At 42.2% G+C, this 11,369-nt stretch overlaps 2 protein-coding genes across 4 annotated transcripts in view; both read left to right on the top strand.

Moving 5' to 3' along the window:
• Nucleotides 1-5,683, top strand: part of LOC102306160 — a 7,777-nt gene extending 2,094 nt beyond the window's left edge. For 2 of the 3 annotated variants that reach the window (XM_042212733.1, XM_005944029.3), the window contains exons 3-5: nt 618-710; nt 2,758-2,844; nt 3,724-5,683. In XM_042212733.1, coding sequence (XP_042068667.1) covers nt 618-710; nt 2,758-2,844; nt 3,724-3,788 — 245 coding nt within the window. In that variant the 3' untranslated portion in view covers nt 3,789-5,683. The remainder of the gene's footprint in view (nt 1-617; nt 711-2,757; nt 2,845-3,723) is intronic. The other variant, XM_014340646.2, reaches the window with a different exon arrangement.
• A 152-nt stretch (nt 5,684-5,835) lies between these two features.
• Nucleotides 5,836-11,296, top strand: cdc6 (cell division cycle 6 homolog (S. cerevisiae)). The gene is made up of 12 exons (XM_042212732.1): nt 5,836-6,121; nt 7,075-7,452; nt 7,653-7,916; nt 8,318-8,517; nt 8,761-8,909; nt 9,421-9,527; nt 9,657-9,796; nt 9,884-9,984; nt 10,168-10,235; nt 10,344-10,522; nt 10,688-10,828; nt 10,963-11,296. Exons 2-12 carry the CDS (start codon nt 7,086-7,088, stop codon nt 11,053-11,055), a joined length of 1,809 nt encoding a protein of 602 aa, XP_042068666.1. The 5' UTR covers nt 5,836-6,121; nt 7,075-7,085; the 3' UTR covers nt 11,056-11,296.
• Nucleotides 11,297-11,369: the final 73 nt, after the last annotated feature.

Raw genomic sequence — 11,369 nt, 5'->3', positions numbered from 1 at the left:
TTGCTCTTTCTTGCGGCGTCGCTCTTCTCTTGATATTGTGGATTTGTCTGTAATGCAAACCTGTTGAGGCTAGCCTGAGGCTAGAGTACATGTTAGTAATGGGATGCATCCAAATCTCACAAAAGGGGTGCATGTCTAAAATGGGACAGCAGGCAGTGAGTGACCATGCAGGTCATAGACGAGCCTGAACAAGTTGTTTCATGTCCGACCCCAACATATAAGACTTGAACCTGGACACAGCACAGCTCCAGATATGTGACTGTGGTTATTTCTTAGTGGTGTGAATCCTAATGACCAGCGGTCAACAATCCCCGGGCCACAGACCAGTACTCGTCCGTGAGTCGTTTGGTACCGGTCTGTGAGAGTTGAGGCTCGGTGTTGGTGGGTTTTTTGTTTTTTAACTTGTATCGTTTTTATTGATAACTCTGTTTCCCTGGGTCTTTTCCCGTGTGTTATGAATAAATCGTCCGTTTTTTGGTACTGGTTTTATTTTTGTTGTATTTCTCTGCAACACCTTAAAGGCCGGACATAAACCGGTCCATGACGCACAAAAGGTTGGAGACCCCTGCTAACGAGAACGTCTCTCTCTCTCTTTTTTATTTATTTATTTTAAACAGTAACCAAAGACAAACTGAAAAAGCAAAAGGGGCAGGATGGTTTCAGCACAACTGGAGCTCCTCTCGACACGACGGTGGAGAAAGTCGGTCCACGTAAGTTACTCTGAGCTCTTCTCCAGAGGATTTGGGTTGAGACACAACCTTCAAAACCTTTGAATGATTGCTCACTTCTTTTAAGTATCCATTAAATCATGACAGTGAAACAGTATGCATAATAGCAGGCTCTGCATCCACACATCAGTGATGAAGCTGTTCTTTTTCCTCATGTGATTTCACAAAATGTAAAGATTGCTTGAGTGCATTAAGGAAATCAATGACTGGTTGTGCCACAATTTTCTCCAGCTAAACAAAACTGAGGTAATAGTCTTTGGCGCCAAAGAAAAACGATTACAGGTCACCAGAGAACTTCAATCTATACATAAAAACCACAAACCAGGCGAGAAATGTGGGTGTAGTGATGGATGCAGACCTAAACTTAGAAAAACACATTAAGACAATAACAAAGTCGGCTTACTATCACCTCAAGAATATTTCAAGGATCAAAGATCTGATGTCTCAACAGGACCTGGAAAAACTAGTCCATGCATTCATCTTTAGTAGGCTTGATTACTGTAACAGCATCTTTACAGGTCTACCTAAAAAATCAGTCAGACAACTACAGCTCATTCAGAACTCTGCTGCTCGAGTCCTCACTAAGACCAAAAAAGTGGACCACATCAGTCCAGCTCTGAGGGCTTTACACTGGCTGCCTGTCCGTCAGAGGATAGACTTTAAAGTTCTGATGCTGGTCTATAAAGCTCTGAATGGTTTAGGACCAAAATACATCAGTGACCTCCTGACCCAGTATGAACCTTCCAGATCCCTCAGGTCATCTGGTCCGGTCTTTTATCAGTTCCCAGAGTCAGAACCAGACACGGAGAAGCTGCATTCAGCTTTTATGCTCCTTATATCTGGAACAAACTCCCAGAAACACTCAGTTTATTTAAATCCAGGTTGAACCTGTTCTCAGCTGCATTTGAATAAAGCACCAAATCCACACTTTTAAGCTTAAATTTCAAAACTTACATTTAACTACTGATTTTATCTACTGTTCTGACTTTATCTGTTTTGATTTTATATACTGTTTTTCATTTTAAATCGTGCTTTTTATTTGTTTTTGTTTTTTAATGTCTTTATAAAGCACTTTGGATCACCTTGCTGTTCAATTGCATTTCGTTGCCCTGTGCATGTGCAATGACAATAAAGTTGAATTCTATTCTAATTCTATTCTAATTGTGCTATATAAATAAACTTGCCTTGCTTAGTGTGGATATTTGTGTTACTGATATTTTTGCCCAGCAAGGCCATGAAGTTCAGGTTCATTCACACCTGATCTGTGGCGTATCCTTAAAATGACCTGTTCTGTTTAGATTTTAGGCTGCTGTGCATTATGTCAGTTTGTAACCTATCTGGACTGCCTGAGGTTTGAAAACAAGTATTCACTTAGATTTCTGTGGTCTAGGCAATCCAGTACTGGGTGAAAATGAACAACGCTCTTAGGTTTTCTCACTTTTTGCTCTAAACCAGGGGTGCGGACCTCCTGGCCTCATGCAGGTTTGAGATCACCCTGGGTCAAATGATTAGTTCCTTCCCAGGCCTCTCGAGAACGTGAAGACATGTTGAGGAGGCATTTTGGTCATTTGAATCCCCTGTGATGGATCAAGGATGCATCTAAAACCTGCAGGACAGGCCTGGAGTTCCCACCCTTGCTGTAAACACAAGCTTTGTAACTTGTGGCTGATTTTTAAACTTCAAACATCAGATGGTTAGAAAAATACCTGAACATGAAATTCGTGTGGTTGATTAAACCAGGTCCAAAATGCAGCATAATTGAGTTAAGTGCATCAAAAAAACCTGGTGCATTAGTTGCTGCATTTGATAGTCTGTTAAAAATGACCTCATTTAAATTGAGGTGTCCACTTCACGCGTGGTAATCTGAACTCTTACAGTCAAGGCAGAAGTGACAGAAATCTCAAATCCTGACCAATGAGAGCATCTGTGGTTTGACCTTCCCTTCACCGCAGGAGTTGCGTGACTTGTGGATATATTAAAGAATGATGTTGGAATAAACTGACCCTTGTTTTCAATCTCTGACTTCTAGGTGGTGACATGATGCTTATCATTGGGATTTCTCTTTCTTGCGGCGTCGCTCTTCTCTTGATTGTTCTGGGATTGCTTGGAAAGCTCGGTAAGTTGGTGGTCAGTCTAACGGTTAACCTCTCAGTTAGGCATTGCTTTTGTCAGCAAGCTGGATGATGATGAAACTTGATGCATCTCTTAAATCAAAGGTCATATAAATGTTCCTAAATAAAATCATGCTTGCTTGTTTTATATCCAGACTTTATCTCTGCCGTCTTTTTCAGTGTAGGATCCTCACATCCACATTCTCATCAATGTAAAAATGTAGAATGTGTCATAATCATTACTGTATATTTACATTTTCACCATGAAAGTAATTGATGTAGTGTTTTTTTTTTTTTTCGTCTAGTAAAACTTTTGTTTAGGTTTCTTAATTTAAAAAAAACAAACTTTGTCTTGATGCATTCTCAATATTCCAGGAAAGTAAATCTCCAAAAGTTGATTGTGTTCATCTGGACGTAGCGTTTTCAGTGGGAGAAACGGTCTCAGCTGACTGCAGGTTTCCCCAATCTTATAAACGGTACATGGAAAGACCATCTCTGAATCGAGGAGGGTTTATCTGTCACCATCTCACAATGCTGTGATTGCAGCCATTCCCCAACTCTCTGTGACTGGTACCCATGGCCATTGATCAGTGGGTTTTGGTCAGTGGTTGTTGATCAATGGTCATGAGAATTTGCATAATTAAGATTAAGGACCTGACCCCCCAGCCCATCGTTCCCTCAGTGGGCTGGTTTCAGTCATTATGCAAATATTGATAAGATTTGGGGAAACCTGCAGTCAGCTGAGACTGAAGACGTCACTCGCATGAGTGACGAAACGTTTCTCCCACAAAACGCTGCGTCCAGATGAACAGAATCAACTTTTGGAGAAAAAAAAACCTTAATCAGCTTCATATTCTACCATAAAAAGCATTTGTTTTTTGCAGAGGGCTTTGTGAGACGGTGCAGAGGATGGATCCAGCCACCAAATGATGATCGCACTGAAAATTAAACCATCTTATGAAATTTAGCAGAATGCAGTGATTAACAAATCTCATGTGCTGTCCATAAGATGTGGGTTTATTATAGAATGTGTGTCAAATGTTTAAACCTTAAAAAATTGTTTTGTGTGTAAGGAAAACACAAGCTCTTAGCTGTAAATGAGGTTTTACATGTGAACACAATGAGTCTAGAACACGACGACAAAGTGATGCCAGAGGTGCCTCTCAGATGAGTTTGAATCTCTGACCTTGTCCTTAACCTCCCAAGACCCAAACTCTCATTTCATGAATTTGTAATTTGTCTTTGTTATTTGGACTGAGACCTGGTGAATGTAAAAACAAACCTGATGTAGTTTCTGAGAATCTGATATCAGGCTTTGTACAGCAAAATTGAGGAACTGTAGCCTAGACGACCCAAAATAATCATGTTCACATATGTGGGAGGTTAAGGTCAGAGTTCAAATTTTCTCAAAACTTGAACTCACATGTCACCTATGATTTTCATATTGCTATCACATCTATCTGTCCTACATTTTGCTGCTTCCATCAAAGTCAAAATGAGCTAATGTTGTTCTGAAAATGACACTTTCTCAGTTTAAACCTCTGTTTGTGTTCTGCTGTGAATGTAATGTGGGTTCATTGGATTTGCACATATATTTTGTACATTGAAACTTTGTGTGTGTGTGTGTGTGTGTGTGTGTGTGTGTGTGGTGACTGTGATGATTAAATCAATAAACATGATACTGGATGACACAACTTGACTTGCTGATGAAACCTGAACGTCACTCGCTCAAGATTGGGGAAAATCAATGAAGCTACTCACACATTTATGTCTGGTTATTTTCAGTATAAGCACTGCTCGCTGCATATACATGTATGACTTTTTATTGAATGAGGGGCCACGAGTCTTTTGATGAGTAAGCATGCTAAATGTTTGGCATGGGTGCAGTTATCTTTTGTTGACAAGACTGAATGCAAAACAGTTCTGTTGCCCAATTACTGGAGTTGTTCACTGATGGCTAAAAGCTGCGGTAAAACCAGGAGTTTCCATCAGTCCTACAGTCTAGTGAAAGTTGAGCACTGGCCTCCATCTGTTTCTCTAATCCATTTAAAGTCTTAGAGAAATTGTCGGTGTGTGTTTGTTTTATTTGTGCTTTGTAAGCGAGACTTGTAACAATGTCAGCATTCTCCAAAAACAAATGAATTGTTGCTAATCTTCAGTCTAACAGAACCTCGTCCCACGGTACTGGTGTTTATTTAAACACCTGAGCTCGTTATTTTATTAACCCTTTTCCTTTATTTTAAATGTGTACAATTTGTCTTTTTGCTCTTATGGAGCTGTTTGTGGCTTCATGTTGTATTCATTTTATCGGGCTTTTCTATTTGGTGTTTTTTTTTTTTTTTGTTTTTAATTTCACAACAAAAGCTGCCTTGGGGTTTGTTTTACTGTGAGGTAAAGAGTCCAGTTGAGGGAAAATGACAATCGGAAGGTATTTGGCATCCAGCAAAACCAGACTCGGGGAGGATTTTATCTGCCATAACCAGTTAAGAGTGAAGGCAAAGACATAAAAAAGAGGCGAGCAGGGATGATAAACTAGCAATGGGAGAGAGAAGACAAAATCGAACAACATATTCCAGAGGTATATAAACACACGGGCAGTAAAAAGAGGTGAGTGTATTTAAAAAAACCTGCAGACACAGGGACAACATGCCAACTCCACAAAGAAAGGCCCCTGCTTGGATTCAAACCCAACCTCCTTGTAAGAAAACGGTGCTAACCACCATTCCCCACTTTAACGAAAGGATGTTAAATAGTCAACACTTATCTTCAGTTCTGAATAAGGCAACAATAAAATGCCCATGGCAAATCAGGAGCAAAATGTGTCTTTGTAGTAATGGCCCAAAAATATTTTATGTATTAAAAATATATATTTATATGCTTTATATATTATTAATGATTTGTGTTATTGTTTTATTGCAGTGACATGGTAGTTCAAATAGTTTACTCTTATTACTTCCATAACTGAAATTATTTTGGAGAAACAGGTAAATATGCCATCATTTGGACACGTATACGTTCCCGGGAACTTTGCGCCAAAAAAGTACTCTGTGTTCAAACTCCCGCCACCGACTGGGGCACGTAACATTGACGTAACATCCTCCGTAACGCTTTAGCCAATGAGCTTCACTCAGCTAAGCCAATCAGAGGGCAGCGGCGGGAAAGACAGCTGATCTAGAAAGAGTTGCGGGAGATTCAGCGCAACTTTGGTTTCGGGCGGTCAGAGAGAAAAGAAAACACGTTTTGCGTTGTACCGAGAGGACTTCTGTCAACTTAATTTAAGAGGTACGTTTGTTACCAACACGCTCATTTAACTCGTAAAAGAAAAATACATTTGATACTGAACGGGCGGAAGAGAGCTGACTTACTGTAGTCTACTCTTCAGCGTAGGTTTGCCACTACTCTTAAAAATATCTGTTAACTTTACACGCTTGCTTGTATTTGCAAACAAATGCATTCGGAGTCATTTTTAGTCACCCAGATATATTTTAGATTAAAAAACTGTCCGGTCGAAGTGGAAACTCGGCTATTTAAAGGCCGAGGCCTTTGTTTGGCGCCATTAGTGGAGCACACTGTATTATTTCCTGTTTATAGGTAACTGTTAGCTCAGGAATCACGCGATATAACAAATGTAATTTGCGCTGTTAGTGTAGTACTAAGCGCAGTGCTATGATTTTCTTTGCGATTTTGAATTTTAACATGAAGCTACGCGATTAATGGCTCGTGTTTGAGTAGCATGTTGGAGCAACTGAGCTAAACGACTTTGATAGGACAGCAAATCGTGGAGGGATGCGAAAAGATTTGTACAACCAATGAACGCAAGGTTTATTTGGGGGCACGATTGTTTCTGAAATGCCTTTGCCCGTTTTTCAAGACCCACAGCAGACGTTTCCACTCAAAAACTACAGTCGTGAAATTTGGGCTTAGTAATAATTTGCCTGTGAATCAGTGGAAAGTCTTCTAGCACATGTTTAGCTTTGTTGTTTTTTGGTGGTCCTTACACAAAAGTGCATGTTTATGTATTTCCAAATAGGAACACGCACTTCATCGTAAATCCCATCAGTGTTTAATCTTCACATATATTTCTGATCATATTATTCTGGCTACGGCTCTGTTCATGCATATATAAATATATAAAAAAGCCAAACAAAACATTGGTTCTTATTATTTTTTAATAATTAAATGATGTCTGAATCATGTGTCATATTTAGGTGCTTAAACATGTTGTCTTCGTTTAGGTTAATCCAAAATGCCCAGCACACGCTCCCAGGGACGAGGTCAGCCCACACTTCAGTTCCCTCGACGTAAATCCTCCAGAGTTTCCTCCCGCTCCAAGAAGCCGGAGCCCCAGAAGTCCCCAGCTGTGTCACCAATCAAGCCTGAACCTCAGGCCCCGGGGCTGACGCGGATCGGACCCCTCTCCCCGAGACGTCCCATTAACTTGTCCACCCCACTGTCCCCCAGACGCTACACAGACCAGCCCACTCCTCTCTCCCCAACGCGGCCAGTCGCCTTCTCGTCCCCTCTTTCACCCAGGCGCACTTCAGCCCAGCCACCAGCACCTTCCTCCCCTCGTCTCCAAAGCCGGATCCCCCTCAGCCCTCGAAAGCGCACAGGTATTGAACATTGAATTCAAAAGCTTCAGTTGTTCCACTACTTCATGTAGCTCTGTGTACTAATAACCTTCAGTGCCTCTAGACTAAAAAAAATGTGAATTGAATTTAAATGGCAAATCTTCAGGATTAAAATTTCAGATCCTAAAAAGCCAGCCTCGAGTCATAACAAATAACAGCACTTCTCATTTTTCTCCATCAAGGTGATGACAATGTCTGCAACCTTGGCACCTCCCTGCAGTGCTCACCTACAAAACAGAGGAAGCTGAGCCTGGCCTCACCACGAAAACTCGGCTTTGATGAGAACTCGCCGGTCCAGGCTCGTCGTCAGCTGATCCCATCCTCGGGGCAACAGACGCCCCCTTCCACTGCCAAATCATCTCCGAAACGAGAAGAAACGCCTACTGGGAGCCCCAGCCATAAAAATCTGAACAAGAAGCCACCCGTTGCTCGACTGTTTGGAGAAAGTAAGAACTCTAGTTTTTTTTCTTCTTCTTTTTTTGTTCCCCACCTATATTACATTAATATTACAAATATATTCATACATTTATATTTCAACTCATTATATCATTATATCATATTACTATTATATTATTACATTATATTATATTACATTATATTATATTACATTATATTATATTACATTATATTACATTACATTACATTATTACATTACATTATATTACATTATATTATATTACATTATATTATATTACATTATATTATATTACATTATATTACATTACATTATATTACATTATACATTATATTACATTACATTATATTATATTATATTACATTATTCATTATATTACATTATATTACATTATATTAATATTACATTACATTATCACCATTTCTTCTCCAGAGTTGAGGCTTCAGAGTGTGAAGCAGGCACTCCACACTGCCATCCCCGAGCGCCTTATGTCCAGAGAGGCCGAGCGGGCGTCCATCCGGTCCTTCCTGGAGGACAAAGTGCTTCAGCATGTTCCCGGCAGCCTCTACATCTCTGGAGCCCCGGGAACAGGCAAGACAGCCTGCCTCAACTGTGTGCTGCAGGAGATGAAGGTGAGCGTGAAGGAGTCTGTAGTCTGTCATGTTAGTGCTTTGGGACACCTGCTGGCGACTTTCAGTTACTGCAGTAAGATTCGAGTTTGAGCAGCACCCCACAGGCTTCATTTCCAGAGTTTGAGGGTCTTAAAGTGCAAGTTTAAAGTCTGAGTGCAGGCTAATAACCTGTCCCCTGATTGTCTATGTAACAGCCAGGGTTGAAGTTTTGTCAGTAACTGGTTGCGTTTTGTGTGCCTTCAGGCTGAGCTGTCGTCAGTACAGACGGTGATGGTGAACTGCATGAGTCTGAGGAGCTCCCATGCTGTCTTCCCACTGCTGGCTGACAAACTGAAGGCATCTGGCGGCCAGAACGGACTGCAGAGGTTCCTGACAGCCCCGGGGCCCACTGTGTGAGTCAACAAATCCTCAATCCTTTGGGGTGATCATGGCTCAGAGTGGGCAGTTCGTCTTGTAACTGGAAGGTTGCCGGTTCGAGCCCCGGCTCGGACAGTCTCGGTTGTTGTGTCCTTGGGCGAGACCCTTCACCTGCCACCTACTGGTGACGGCCAGAGGGGCCGATATGGCAGCCTCGCCTCTGTCAGTCTGCCCCAGGGCAGCTGTGGCTACAATGTAGCTGCTTCCACCAGTGTGTGAATGTATAGTGGAATTGTAAAGCGCTATATAAATGCAATCAATTATTATTATCATTATCTTATCACACATTTACTTGAAAAAGGAAGTAAATGATAGATGACTAAAGGGTGTGGCTTTTTAGAACTTTAGAGCAAACTATCCACTAAAGGTATTCTTTTAAAAAAGTTTCTGGTTGAAAGTCCTTATTGGGATGTTTTGAAAGTATAGCTGTGATTACTGCCTGCTGAGATACTGATTGGGTCTGTTTGTTTGTTTTTCCCCTTTAAGGCTTCTTGTTCTGGATGAGATGGATCAGCTGGACAGCAAAGCCCAGGATGTCCTCTACACAATCTTTGAATGGCCGTACCTGCCAAAGTCTCGCCTCTGTCTCATCGGTAAGTACTCAACTCAACAAATATCCCGAATTCACCAGATCTCACATCTGTGTGTCCTGTAGACAGAAAGCAGAGTGTTCTGACAAAAATAATATCTGTTCTACATGCTGACCACTGATGTCTTTGCAGGTATTGCAAACGCTCTGGATCTGACTGACCGGATCCTGCCCAGACTGCAGGCTCGTCCCCAGTGTCGCCCTCTGCTGCTGCACTTCCCTCCCTACAGCCGGGAGGAGCTCACGGCCATTGTACAGGACAGGCTTGTACAGGTAAATGTGGTCTGTGTGACTCAGAGCTTAAGCTGGAACCTTACAGATCACTTTTATTTAATCAGCGCCGCGTCTTCTTCTCCTCAGGCGTCGGCTGAAGGGCTCCTCGACGCTTCTGCAGTTCAGTTCTGTGCCAGGAAAGTTTCAGCTGTATCGGGAGACGCCAGGAAAGCTTTGGACATCTGCAGGTGAATGCTTGGACTTGTTTTTTCTTTAACCTTTTAGGGAATCATGTCTCTGTGTTTGCATTTAAATTCTGCACTCGTTTAGGCATTTTAGTTGTTTCTGCTCTTGGGAGACCTCGTGCAGATTCTTTGAGTTGATGTTTCTGTGAAATGTCATTCAAACGATTTTCTGGTTGCTGATTTCAGGAGAGCAGTTGAGATTGTAGAGTCTGATGAGAGGAAAAAAGCAAGTGATCCAAAGGGTGAAAGTAAAGGTGAGTTGTGAAATGTTTTCTTGAGTTAAAACTGATGATGGTGGAAGTCACACGGCAGCTGATTGGTGGAATCTTACCTGGACACTTCCTGTACTGTGTGTTCTGCAGCGTCCCGGGTCAGCCTGCCGCAGGTTGCGAGAGTGCTGTCGGAGGTCTACGGTGACCGCATGGCGTCTCAGAGCAGCGGTTCAGAGGGAGAGAGTTTCCCCCTGCAGCAGAAGCTGCTGGTGTGCTGCCTGCTGCTGCTCATCCGCAATGGGAAGAGCAAAGAGATCGGCTTGGGAAAGGTGAGGTGCTGATATTAGTTTGCTAAAGGACTTTAGCGGCGTGTTGTCGTGGCAAATCAGGAAACTTGTTGCATTAATGCGTAATTATTCCGTCTCTGCCAGAGAAAATGTAAATCTGTTTCTAGACTGGTGGTGTTTCCTGACCCGTGGGCGTTTGTGTTTCAGCTCCATGAGGTTTACAGCCGCCTGTGCGCTCAGAGGCAGGTGTCTGGAGTGGGTCAGGGCGAGTGTTTGTCGCTCTGCAGTCTGCTGGAGAGTCGAGGGATCGTTGCCCTGAAGAAAGCCAAAGAGGCTCGTCTCACTAAGGTACCCGACGCTTCACGAGGAAATGCTCTGCAGTGCAGTGTTCGACCTCTGTTGCTTAAAAATGAAACTCGAGGGGTTATCAGGGAACAAGACACCGAGTGGAACGTGGCTGATTAAAGCGTCTGTTTCTGCAGGTGTTCCTGAAGATCGAGGAGAAAGATGTCGAAAACGCTCTGAAGGATCGAACGCTGCTGGGCAGCATCCTCGCTGCAGGACTCCCCTCGTGATCTTGTGATCGTTCCCTCTTTTAAAGACTCATTTTTAAGGTTGCACAATGAGCCAATGTTCTGTGGGGTTCTTTTGTTTTGTTTTTTCTTCAAAGACGTTTTTTGGTTCTCATTTTTGCTGGGAATTTGTAGTTTTAATGACGCTCAGTTGAGTTCAGAATGTTGAGCTTACATCAAATGAACCGTTTCAGTTTTGAAACCTCTTTAAGCTTTGAATAAAAGTGAAGCTGTTTTAGCTGCTGTTGCTTGTGTCACCCGTCTCATTGAGCCCGTGCATTGAAATGCTCGCGCTATATTTGAGCTGATAACTGAGG

The sequence above is a fragment of the Haplochromis burtoni genome, unplaced genomic scaffold (assembly GCF_018398535.1).
Source record: "Haplochromis burtoni strain Fernald_Lab_line unplaced genomic scaffold, NCSU_Asbu1 Contig_389, whole genome shotgun sequence".
Lineage (NCBI taxonomy): Eukaryota > Metazoa > Chordata > Actinopteri > Cichliformes > Cichlidae > Haplochromis > Haplochromis burtoni.
Note: the sequence above shows the minus strand (reverse complement) of the source record. Positions and strands in the feature narration are given on the sequence as shown.